The 12,495-nt window shown below is 48.7% G+C and overlaps 1 protein-coding gene across 2 annotated transcripts in view; it reads right to left on the bottom strand.

Annotated features, from left to right (window-relative positions):
- Positions 1–2,878: 2,878 nt before the first annotated feature.
- The window catches only part of Mfap5 (microfibrillar associated protein 5), a 13,749-nt gene continuing 4,132 nt past the window's right edge, over positions 2,879–12,495 (bottom strand). Inside the window, exons 4-10 of one of the 2 annotated variants that reach the window (XM_005378904.2) lie at positions 11,405–11,440; positions 11,048–11,080; positions 10,603–10,638; positions 7,445–7,474; positions 6,392–6,479; positions 5,546–5,619; positions 2,879–4,176 (exon numbers count right to left, since the gene is read on the bottom strand). In XM_005378904.2, the coding sequence (XP_005378961.1) occupies positions 4,064–4,176; positions 5,546–5,619; positions 6,392–6,479; positions 7,445–7,474; positions 10,603–10,638; positions 11,048–11,080; positions 11,405–11,440 (410 nt within the window). In that variant the 3' untranslated portion in view covers positions 2,879–4,063. The remainder of the gene's footprint in view (positions 4,177–5,545; positions 5,620–6,391; positions 6,480–7,444; positions 7,475–10,602; positions 10,639–11,047; positions 11,081–11,404; positions 11,441–12,495) is intronic. The other variant, XM_013511667.1, reaches the window with a different exon arrangement.

The following is a 12,495-nucleotide window of genomic DNA, read 5'->3' as shown; positions in this document are numbered from 1 at the left end:
CAAGGATGAACTCTGGGAAGTCAGGCTCCCCTTCCAATCAGCTCAATTTGGAAAGAGAAAGCAAGGGCCAGCCTTCTTGGTGGGCAGAGGAGGCTATTGCCTGTTCAAAGGGCTGGGGATATAACTCAGTGGCATAAGTGCTTGCCTGGCAAGCCTGAGGTCATGAGTCCGATTCCCTGTACCAGAAAAAAAAAAAAAAGACACCAGGAAAGCATCCAGTCCCTAGGGGAAATGATTACCAGATCTTTTTTTTTTTGTACCAGGAATCAAACTCAGGACCTTGCGCTTACCAAGCAGGCACTTATGCCACTGAGCTATACCCCTGGTCCGCCAGATCCTTTAATTTCAACATTAATGATCCTTTTTTTTTTTTTTTTTTTGTACCAGGAATTGAACTCGGGACCTCGTGCTTGCCTGGCAGGCGCTTGTGCTGCTGAGCTATCTCTCCAGCCCATGATCCATTATTTTTAAAAAATAATTTTCTTTAAAATACAAATTCCGGCTAGGTATGGTGGCACACGCCTATAATCCCAGCACTCGGGAGGATGAGGCGGGAGGATCACTGTGGGTTGGAGGCCAGCCTGGGCTACAAAGTGAGCTCAAGGCCAGCCTGCACTGCATAGCGACACCCTGTCTCAAAAAGACAAAAAAAAAAATTCCAGGCCTGAGGCAGCACCTCAGTGGGAGAGTGCTTGCTTGACTAGTGTGAGGCCCTGGATCATCAGCTGCACCTCCAAAAGAGTGTAGAGAGCATTAGAAAATGAGAAATGGCAAAACACAGGAATTCGGTCAAGCAAAAGAGAAGAACACAGCATGAAACTTCACCTAGCAAGACTGTTGGGCATGAAGGAGGCAGAAAGATAAAGGGGCCCCTGTCTGGGGGAGGGGAAATAACTGGTGATGTTGGGGGGCAGCAGTGGCATTGTGAAGGGTCGGACAAGGACAGTGGAGCACAGACATTGGACTGATATTGGGACTCGGGTTTGTCTTGTTTTGGTTTGGTGTCTTTCTGAGACAGGGTCTCGCTATGCAGTTCAGGCTGGCCTTGAGCTCACTTTGTAGCCCAGGCTGGCCTCGAACTCGCAGCAATCTTCATGCCTCAACCTCCCGAGTGCCAGGATCACAGGCGTGTGCCACCATGTCCAGCTGGTACTTGGTTTTGAAAGTGGGTTAAAAGAGCGTGCGTGCGGGTCTTTTTTGTAAACATAGAACAGAAGAGAAAAAGCAATAACCAGACCAAGGGCCAATTTATTCTGAGAAAAAAACTGGATAAAGATTCCTTTTAAAATATTTAATTTGCGATGCTTACAACACTGGGACTGGGGTGCTGCCTGCCGGGGATGCGGGTCGTGTCTTGTTCAACAGGCAGTCGGACAGTCAAGTTCACAAGAACTTTGTTTTTTCTTTTTTGTATTTTCCCAGCTTCCAAGCACAAAGTGACTTGTTTAATGTTTCCTAAAATAAACACTGCTATTGATTTTTAGTTGTGGGTTGTTATGTTAAGTATACAGATGTGTGGCATGCAGTGTAATAATTCAGTGCATGTCTAGAGCATGCAGTGATCTTATGGGGTGGTTAATATTTCCATCTCCTTAAACATTCTCTTTACATTTTTGAATAACATATAGTAATTGTACATATTTATGAAGTATGTGCACAGATTTCAGTATGTGTATACAATATGCACTGTCCAAATCAGGTTAATTAATGGTTCCATCTCCTCATTACTTCGGATTTGGAGCTTTTTTTTTTGTCTTTTTAAGACAGGGTCTCACTATGCAGTTCAGGCTGGTCTTGAGCTCACTTTGCAGCCCAGACTGGTCTCGAACTCACAACAATCCTCCTGCCTCAGCCTCCTGAATGCTGGGATTACAGGGTTGCGCCACCACGCCCAGCCGATTTGGAGCATTTTGAAGAAATTCTTAAGGTGATTCTTAGAAATCTGTGCCCATGGTGTCTTTCAATAGTAGCTACAATATCCACTTAATATTTTTATATATGAATATATTTAATTCAAGATACTGTGTGGAACAGAGAGTACAAGAGTTGGGTTTTTCTCTTTCATCAGTTGTGCAAACCCAGGAAACTGAAAAAAAATTTTTTTTTTTTTACCATGCTGGGGTTCAAAACTAGGGCATTGCTAGGCAAGTGCTCTACCTCTGGGCTACAGTTCCAGTCCCAAAACTGCTCAACAGCAAGGATGCAGTCATTACCAGCTGTCCTGTCGCAGGCCTACAGTTCCTACTAGTGGCAGGCTGAGGCAGGAGGACCGAAGGTTACAGGCCAGCCTGGGCAATTCAATGACACCCTGTCTCAAAATAAAATAAAAAGAGCTGAGGATGCAGTTCCTTGGTAGGGTGCCTCCCTGGGTTCAATCCTCAGCACCACCAAAGGGAAAAAAAAAGAATCTGCGCCTCATTTAGCTAGTTTTCTCAGCTATACGAAAAGGAATCCAACCTCTACTGTCACATGTAACTTTTGTCTCCTCCTCCCATTTGAATTCCACTGGCTTTTAGAGAAGGTTTTTATTATTCAGAAAGGACTCGTGGTAAATAGTTGTCACTATTAACATGCGCCTTGGGTGGGTGGGAGAGCAGACCAGCAGTAGAGCGTCTGCCTAGCACGCCGGAGGCCCTGGGTTCGAGCCCACTACTGCTCTGCTTCCGCCGTTGGACTGCTGTCAACACCTGGGACAAAGCAAGTGCACATGCAGCGACAGCATGTCTAGGCTTCAGTGCATTTAAATCCAGAGAATCCTAGAATGAAAACCTTAAAACAAAAGATGAGGAAATTAAACCAGGGCCTAATACAGAAAAACACAGCTGGGCCCAGGCGGCCTGGTTACAGCAAGAGCCAGGATAAGTGTCTGGATATTGTGTTTCTTTTCCCCTTTATTTTTAAACATTAGGTAAGTTTTCTGCCCGCCTCCTGAAGCTCAGATCCGCCCGCCCTTCTCAGGACCCAGCCGGGATATTCTGGAAGCCATGGGCACAGGAAGCTGTGCTGTGCACCGGGGAAGCGGTGAGCGTGAACAAGCACAAATCCAGGGGAGTCAGGAACGTGGATGTGGATTCAGGAGAAGCTCCCTAACTTGCTTTGTGGTGGGGGCCAGCGCAGCACCGGAATAATAATAGTGAAATGTACATGACTAAGAAAACCAGACTTGACTCCCAGTCCTACCTCCCTTGGGGACAAAGGAGGACGAGCTGGAATTAAGAGTCAAGTTCTGTACCTGGCAGCGTGCTCTCTAGCCCCAGCCTCTGAGCGTGGCAGAAGGCAATAGCGGGTCTTCATGTATTTATATAAGATTTTAAAATCCTTGGCTCTGTTAGACAGTCTCCTAGGACTACAAAAATTACCATCATCCCTCTCATCAAAAAGACCTCCCAGGCAAAAATTAGGATAATCAAAGCAAAATAGTTAAGGGCCAGGGATATAGCTCAGTGGCACAAGCGCCTGCCTAGCAAGCACAAGGTCCTGAGTTCAATTCCCGGTACCAAAAAAAAAAAAAAAAAAAAAGCAAAATAGTTAAAACAAATATGGAGAAATGATTGAAGGTTTTCTAGGAACTGAAAAAGGAAAATAATGTGAAGCTCTACAACCAGCCAAAATAGACAAGAATAGCATCCTCCACCTTAAGATCTATGTCTAGCAGATTGAATGGTTGAGGTTATTAACCTAAAAGGCTGGGGCTGTAGCTCAGCCCTAGAGCTCTTGCCTAGCATTCATGAGGCCTCAGGTTCAATTCTTAGCACCACCAAAAAATAGATATATAAAGTTTATTCTCTGCTGAAAACAGTATGTAGAATGTTTCTCTATCAGCCAGGTGGTCATCATGTATCCACTAGGCCTATGATACTGGGAGGCAGCAAAATTATGCAACAATTACACTTAAAGTACTGAAAACTGAGATAAATGTTATCGGTCTCTGAAAAATTAGGGAGTAGGGGCAAAAAGCTAGACATTCTAAGAGGATTGGCTTAAGAAATACTGCTGTCTATGGATTAGCTGACAGTGGAGAAGCAGAATTCCTATGTTTCCGGCTTTGGTCTTTCACCGGTGATCACAGGCCACGGGGCCTCTGCGAATTCACATCCTCACAGGGCGGAAGTCGGAAGTAGTTGGAGCGGCGGAGTCGCCTCGGGGGCAGACCTGCCATCTGACGGCACAGCTCATCTGCAGGGCAAGCAGAGTGTCAGGCTGGGGGACGATGTAGGAGATAAGGGGGGCTCTTACTAGAAGGGGGAGAAAAGACTTCGTTCGCAGTGTGGCGTAGTCAGCATGTTGAAGAGGAGAGGATCTGGGTTAAGACCTCAGCTCTGCCACTTACTAGTTAGTTACCGCTTACTAGAAAGTTCCCTCCCTTTTGTGAACTCCACGATCCCTTTCTGTAAAATAAGCATGAAAATGCCCGCCTCAGCAGTGTATCTGTACGAGCGTGCGCCGAGGGCCTAGCGCAGGTGGTCAGCGAATGGCATTTTCCTTTCTCCCCCTCCCCGTTCTGCTAGTCCTGGACCCACTGAATAGAAAAAGGAGGTCCAGTCATTCCGCATCCGCTTCGGTGTTTACTGTGTGCAAACAGCTAACTTTAGCAAGTCCCTCGAGATACCTGAAAGTGCCCTCTGTCCCAAACACTCATCCTCAGGCCCAAGGTGCTTCCCTGGCAGGTGGCTTGCGCAAAGCCGCCAGGGGCCAGCGGCAAATTTCCTCCTGAGATGGTGACTCCAGCTCTTACTCAGCCACTCAGAGCCAGGCAGCTGCTGAGTCAGAAGGGGCCCTGTCTGTGGCCTTGTCCCCGACCGCAGCCGGGGTTCGGGGCTGTCCACCGGCAGGGTGAGAAATGCTTGTTCCCACCACGCATGGTCTATAACCACACTTCAGACCCTCGTAAAGTGGTTCTTACAAAGTCTTTATACCTTGGCCATTTCACAGAAAGCAGTGTAAATGCTTCCTGGCACTGGTGAGCTGTTTATAAGGTAGTTGATTTCTAAATGCCCTCCACAGGATATTTTTTATAGACCTTATTGAAACCTTAGCATCTCCAAATATGTGTGTGTGTGTGTGTGTGTGTGTGTGTGTGTGTGTGTGTGTCCTCTTCTTGGTGGCCTTTATTTATTTATTTATTTATTTGTTGTCTTTTTGAGACAGGGTCTCGCTATGCAGTTCAGGCTGGCCTTCAACTCACTTTGTAGCCCAGGCTGGTCTCGGACTCACAATGATCCTCCTGCCTCAGCCTCCTGAGTGCTGGGATTACAGGCGTGCACCACCATGCCCAGCTCTTGGTAGTCTTTAAAGCAGCCAGAGCTTTAGAAAACTCTGCAGAAGCAAGGGGGCTCGATCTCACCAGAAAGGGGTCCCGGGGTCCAGCAGTTTTGTTAGGGTTGTGTGTTTGCGTGGAACATACTCCTGGCCTTGTTTGTTTGGGGCCCGCTTCCTGCAGGGGCTGATGGGAGCTAGAGAAGCCGCGGGCTCCTCCAAACCCAGACCTGAGATCCAGCAGCGCCCTGGCCTTGCCTCCCCGTCAAACCCTCAGAAGCCACCTCACCTTTCATGGCTTCGTGCTCCTTACAGACGAGGCGGGAGCAGATCTCATTGTTGATGATGTACATGCGCCGTAAACTGCCAGCGTGGTGGAGAAGGAGACAGAAAGAGCCTTGAGAGGGAGAGCCAGCCAGGCCTAGGACACCTCTTCAATGCGCGTGGTCCCGCCCAGCCCTATCTGGATGTCCCTAAGCCTCTCAGCCTTCTTCTTTCTTCCCCCCTACAGCACGGAGGAGGTGGAATGGACTAAACACTGTTCTTAGTGACCCGGCACGTCCCGCGTGGTGTCCAGCTGGACGCTCCTTTCCGTTCTTTTCTGCCTTTGGGGCTGGGTCTTTCCCCTCAGCCTCTATCAGCTAGCAAACCAACGTGCCAGTGTCTGCCTCCTGACCTTCTTGGCCCTAACCCCAGCTTCACGGCCTCCTGGCATCTATCGCGGGCTGGCTGTCTGCGTCCCTCACCCTTGTGTCCCTCATGCCAGCCAGTTCTGTGTCCCTCTCCAGCTTCCAGGCAGCACCTTTAGGAGCAGCTAGGAGGGTTATGCTAAAGTCGTCTGCCCATCAAGGATTGCAGTTCCAGCCTGGTGCCTAGAGTCCTAGTACTGTGGGAGGCTGAGGCAGGAGAAACACAAGTTCGAGCCCAGTGTGGGCCACTTGATGACTTGACAAGACCTTGTCTCAAAAAGGGGGGCGGTGCTTGGGGATGCAGCTCAGTGTGAATTCAATCTTTGGAACCCCCAAAATAATAATAAGAATAATAAACTGCAGTTCCACAGTGAGCGCGCGTTAAATGGTTACTGAGAGGGAGACACTGCCCAATAGAGAAGGGACTCCCTGGGCTCGGGCCTCACCTGGTGAAGCAGACGTGGTGGGCGCACTGCCTGACCGGCCGGTGCACCGAGTACAGTCTCGTGCAGGCGAACTTCTCATCCCGGCACTCTGCGGGGGCCCAGCACAAAGCACGGGGAGGTCAAACTGGGGCAGCGGGAACAGGCTTACAGGGCTGGGGAGAGGGGCTGGAGTCGGGGGAAACACTGGACAGAGGGCTGCTGCAGCTGCTGCAGCCGGGACAGGTGCTCCCCGCTCCCCAAAAGCAGAAGAGGAAGGAGGAGGAGGAGGAGGAGGGAGAAATTGACTCAGATGAAATTTAGGTGCTTCCCTACCTGCAAGCAGAAGCACATAAAATAATCTCTAAGAGCTCTTCTAGGAAAAAGTCTTTCTAAGATTATTCAGGGGGCAATATGAAATAGTAAGCCGAAAGACTTTCCTGGCACCCAAAAATAATAAATAAATAAATAAATAAATAATAAATAATAAATAAACAAATAAACAAACAAGCAAGCAAGCAAGCCGGAAGGCTGCCGATCTCATTCTGGAGAAGGAGCGTTCTCGGCAGGGCCCTGGGTCTCTCTTCCAGCTATTTTCCACCCTAGCTGCAGGGCAGAAAGAGCGCGCTGGGGAAGCGCTGGTATCCCCGGTGTCTAGGGTAATGTGAGTCCCTGTCGTCAAATTGATTTTATTTCCCAGTCTATGAATCACCAAATAAAGTTGAGAGGTAGGGCAGGGAGGAGGCGTGGGGACCTTCGCAGTGGTCTCCTCTTTCCCCAGTGCGGTTCAGGACAGGGCTTCTCTGAAACAAGCAAACAAACGAGACTGAGGGCAGGGAGTGAGCGGACTACAAACGCTCTTCGAGAAAGAGTTAGAAATGAGCTGGACGGTGAACAAAGTGCCGGCTGGAGAACAAGGAGATAAGGCGACCGCAGGAAGAAAGAGAAGCCCAGGAAAAAGACATGCGCAGAGTATCCGCGGGGCCGGGGATATAGCTCAGCAGCAAAGCATCTACCTGGGGAGTGCAAGGTCATGAGTTTGATTCCCGGTACCAAAAAGAAAAAAGGTAACCGTACCTGCAGTGGCATTTTTATCACTGGCCAGAGCTGGAAAGCAAAAGTTTTATTCTGTTAGTACCAATTCTAAAAAAGTCACCATCTGGGTTTTTTTGTTTGTTTGTTTGTTTTTTGTACCAGGAATCGAACTCAGGACCTTGCGCTTGCCAGGAAGGTACTTGAGCCGCTGAGCTATACCCCCGGACCTTTTTTTTTTTTAAAAAGTCATCACTGTAACTGTGAAGTTGTTTCACTTGGGACCCCTTTGGGGTAGTTATAAATAGGAAGCAGATGAGTGAATAACTCTCAGCAGATTCCAAGAACCCCTAGGGAGCTGATTTGATCCACAGAATTTAAGAGACTGAGGAGTTAGGGTGGGATTTTGCCTTTCTGCTTTGTTTCCTGGAGAGTTTAAGAATTCATTGTATAGTGAGTATCTTTGTGTTGTTCATAAGAAGAAAAACAAAAGTGGAGTATGTTGGTACACACCTGAAGTTGCAGCCCTCTGGGAGGCTGAGACAGGAGGATTGCAAGTTCATATTCACCCCAGGCAACTGAGTGACTTAGTAAGACTCTGAATGAAAATAAATATGAAAATCGCAGGGACTAGGGATGTAGCTCAGAGCAGAGGCCATGGGTTCAATCCCTGTTACCACAAAAACAAAAAAAAATTTATCTTTGAATTTAAGAGACTGTTTTATCTGTTGCCTAGGGTGGCCTCTAATCTGTGGGCCCAAGTGATTCTTCTGTCTCAGCCTCCCAAGTCGCTGGGACTGCAGATGTCTGCCACCATGCCCAGCAATAAGCAAATTTAGTAGGAACACAAAGCCAAGAGCCAGCTAGGCATGGTGGTGCACACCTGTAATCCCAGCACTCGGGAGGCTGAGGCAGGAGGATCCTTGCGAGTTCCAGGCCAGCCTGGGCTACAAAGTGAGCTCAAGGCCAGCCCAAACTGCATAGCAAGACCCTGTCCCAAAAAGCCAACAACAAAAAACAGAGCAAAGAGCCATATACCCCAAAGAGCTTCACCCTCGTGCTAAGAGGAAGATATCACTAGCCTGCAGAGGATCCTCCTTATGGAGAAAAGGTCTTCCTGTGGACCAGGCGCACCATCGTGGATCTTTGCTAAGAGTACAGGGAGGGTCATGTCCATAGCCGAACCCGATCTTAGGGGCAAGTTTAATACGGGCTTAGTTCGCAGAATGGCCAGCTGGCCACGGAGCACGTGTTACAGAGTTATCTGGGGAAAATGTCACTGGAAGAGCTCTGAGAGAGGTGATTTCATCCCCCCTTCTTCAAGGTCCAGGTGCCGATCATCCCGAGCCTGTTTCGGGCCACACTCTCACACAGTGTGATCGCTCCAGGGCGATTGATCCGACTGCCCTCTTATGCAAGCATTACTAAATTTTCCAAAGATTCTTCAAATTGATGATGTCTCAGAGTGATAGCTTTCCCTCCGCCGGCCCGAGCCGTTCCTCAGTGAGTGGTGCCATCCGCCCCGCGGATGGCTCCTCGACAGCCTGCTCTCTGTGTGGTCATGCCCTGCTCGCGCAGCCTGCTGTCTCTCACGGGGAAGCCGCCTGCATCCTTGGTGTTTTCCTGAGCTCCCGACTGATTTTGCTTCAATCAGTTTTGCACAGTGCCCCAGAGGGTTAGGTAAAAGGGAGTGGGGGTGCCCTGTGATCTTTCCTGGGTACCAATCTGATTAGACACTTCCCTTGCAGGAATTAGCCACATCCCCAGCTTTTTTGTTCTTGTTTTTAATTTTGAGACAGGGTCTCATCAAGTCACTAAGTTGCCCAGGCTGGGCTTGAACTTGTGATCCTCCTGCCTCAGCCTCCCAGAGTGTTGGGATTACTGTCATGAGCTACCAGGACCAGATTCTGATTGGTCTTTATTTACCCCTGGTGCCTTTTGTATAAATTGTTTTCTTTCTTTCTTTTCTTTTTTTTTTGGATACTGGGTCTCCTTATGAAGTTCAGGCTGGCCTTGAGCTCACTCTGTAGCCCATTGCTGGTCTCTTTTTTGTTTGTTTGTTTGTTTGTTTTCCGGTACCAGGAATCGAACTCAAGACTTTGCATTTGCCAGGCAGGCACTGTGCCGCTGAGCTAAATCCCCAGCCCCCCACTGCTAGTCTCAAATTCGCAACGATCCTCCTGCCTCAGCCTCCCAAGGGCTGTGATTACAGGCGTGCACCACCATGCCTGGTATAATTATTTTCTTTATCTAAAAGTCCCTGCTGTTCACTTGATTTGCTTCTTCTTGCCTTGGGGAAGCAGCTGGGGCAGGGTTCTCTCTGGCAAAGCCTTTCACACTGGAGCCCTGAGTACTGCCCAGGGCACCTTCCGTTTCCCACACTTCCTTCGCTCACTCTGATCACAATGCTGTGGACCTGAAAGCTGCCTGCGCATTTGTCTAGCTCGTCATTTAGATGAAGATAGCCAGTACAAGAAATTCTGTTTTGTTTGCTTTTATATCCTTATCAAGTAGCAGCTTTCAAAAGCTATTTGTTAAGAAACCTGAGCACAGCTCAGTGGTGAAGCGCTTGTCTAGCACGCATGGGGTCATGGGTCCAACCCCATATCACAAAAATGAGCACATCGATAGTAGTCAGTATTCCCCTTCCTTACTTCCTACCACTGTCCCTTGTCCCTTGCCATTTAAAAACTCTTTGCCTGCCGGGTGTGGTGGCTCATGCCTGTAATCCCAGCACTTGGGAGGCTGAGGTGGGAGGATCGTTGTGAGTTCGAGGCCAGCCTGGGCTACAAAGTAAGCTCGAGGCCAGCCTGAACTGCATAGCGAGACCCAGTCTCAAAAAACACACACAAAAAAAAACACTCACTGCCCTCCTGTGCCAAGTGTATTTTGCTTTCGCATCTTTGACCTCGCTGTTGCCCTGAGGCTGAAGGACCCTCCGCTTCTTGGCCATCTCCACCTTACCTCCCCCGCCCAAGTCTTGGAGACACTGAGAGAAGGGTCCTGTCTTGGTGTTGTGTGTATTAAACATCTAGCGCAGTTCCTGTTTGTTTGGGGCTCTGTCTAAAATGCCATTCATTCAAAGGGGGCTGTGGGCAGAACGTGCTACATAAACTTCAGTTCTCTCTAATGGACTCCTTTGGCAGCTGTGCTGCCTTCCTCAATGGGCCCCGGTGGCCCTGGGACCCCAGATCTGAACTCACCCAGGTCATCTGTGGGAGGCTCGATATCAGCCAGAACTGAAAAGGCACAAAACAGCAGGTGTGAGGAGGCTTTGCATTGCAAGCGGGGAGGACGAGTGAGAACAGGACGGCAGGGCAAGGGCAAGGCCACAGCAGCGAGCATGCGCTCCGTCCAAGGGAGTCGAATGCACTGACGCCGGCTGGGGAGAGAGTTTGAAGAGTACTGGTCCTACCAAAGTGTTGTGGAAGCCTGTATGACCCAGGCCTTATTTGAGCTACGAATCTACTTTGTTCCACTCAGAGGGCTGGGCACTCTCTCTTTCCTCCTGCCCCACTGTCACTGAACAATAGTCCCGCGGCCCCTTTCTGCAGAACTAAGATCCCAGAATTAATCCAAGAGCCGGAATAAGCACTGTGACTATGAACAAGGTTGAGCCATTTTTTAAGGGACTTCTGTGAAACTTGCCTGTGTCGTCTGTAGCCGGATCGTTCACTAGATCTGCAAAGACACAAAACGGGACATGAAAACTGTAGGTTGGAAAAGCAGCTGAGAAAAGCAAGACAAAGGGGTGATTCTCTAACGGGAGACAAGAAGCACTGACGGTGGGTCGTGCGGAGGACTGGGGAAACGTAAGGCAGCCGCACAGGGAGAACGGGAGGGGCGGGAAGAGGCCGTGTTCACAGCAGCGGGGCCTCCGGGATGGCCAGGAGCTCACCGCGCCCACCAAAGTGCTTCCAGCCTTTATTCTCCTTTGGGTGGACGTCAGCCTCAACCCCCCATCTCCACTATGACGGCAAATAATCAAACCAAAAGGCAGCTTACTAGGATCATCTGTGAATGTTTCTTCGGTCACGTCATCTGAAAGGAAATCAGAAAGCATTTTCTGAGAATTCTCTGGCCCCTCCACCCCGGCACTCCTCACAAGGGAAGTTGTCTAGGACGGCACCCGGCAGAGAGCCCACACCTGTTTTTCCTTGCCTGGCCTGCAATAATTACAATGGATGGATGATCTCTAGGTAATACTTATATAAAATTAAAACTGCTTATACCAAATACACTGAAATTTATATATATGGTGCTAAAATGGAACCTAGGGCCTTGCACATAATTACCAAGCACTTGCTCTACCACTGAACTACATCCCCAACCCACTGTTGTCACATTAAAAGCTAAATAACAGCCGGTTGTGGTGGTGCACATCTGTAGTCCCAGCATTCAGGAGGCTGAGGCAGGAGGATTGTTGTGAGTTCGAAGTCAGAACTCACAAAGTGAGCTCAAAGCCAATCTGAACTGCATAGCGAGACCCTGTCTCAAAAAGACAGAAAAAAAAAAAAAAAACAAAGCTAAAAGCTAAATAACAAGGCAGTGTCAGCCAGGCATGGCGGTGCACATCTGTGGTCAGGGGGCTGAGGCAGGAGAAACACCATGAGGTCAAGACCAGCATGGGCTACATGGTGAGTTCAAGGCCAGCCTGAATTACCTTTGAGGCCCTGTCTCAAAAAACAACAAAGCAGCATTAATATCTCATATTTACATTTATTTTAAATTTTTAGTTATTTGTTTACTTTTGCGCACGTGCGTGTGTGTGTGTGTGTGTGTGTGTGTGTGTGTTTGTGGCGCTGGAGATCAAACCCAGGTCCTTGGGCATGCTGGGCAAATTCTTGATCACTGAGCCACACACCCCAGCCTAACATTTCACTGTATTTTTAAATGTATATATTTTTATCATACATGTTTAAGGTTTACAGCATGTTTTGATATTCATACACGAAATGGCCTGATTACTACAGCCAAGCAGTCAAATTAATATATCCATCTCCTCACATAGGTATACAGTGTGTGTGTGTGTGTGTGTGTGTGTGTGTGTGAGAGAGAGAGAGAGAGAGAGAGAGAGAAAGGGAGAGAGAGAGAGA

The sequence above is a fragment of the Chinchilla lanigera genome, unplaced genomic scaffold (genome assembly GCF_000276665.1).
Source record: "Chinchilla lanigera isolate Chin_1 unplaced genomic scaffold, ChiLan1.0 scaffold00012, whole genome shotgun sequence".
Taxonomy (NCBI): Eukaryota; Metazoa; Chordata; class Mammalia; order Rodentia; family Chinchillidae; genus Chinchilla; species Chinchilla lanigera.
The sequence above is the reverse complement of the archived record's forward strand: the minus strand, read 5'-3'. Positions and strand labels throughout refer to the sequence as shown.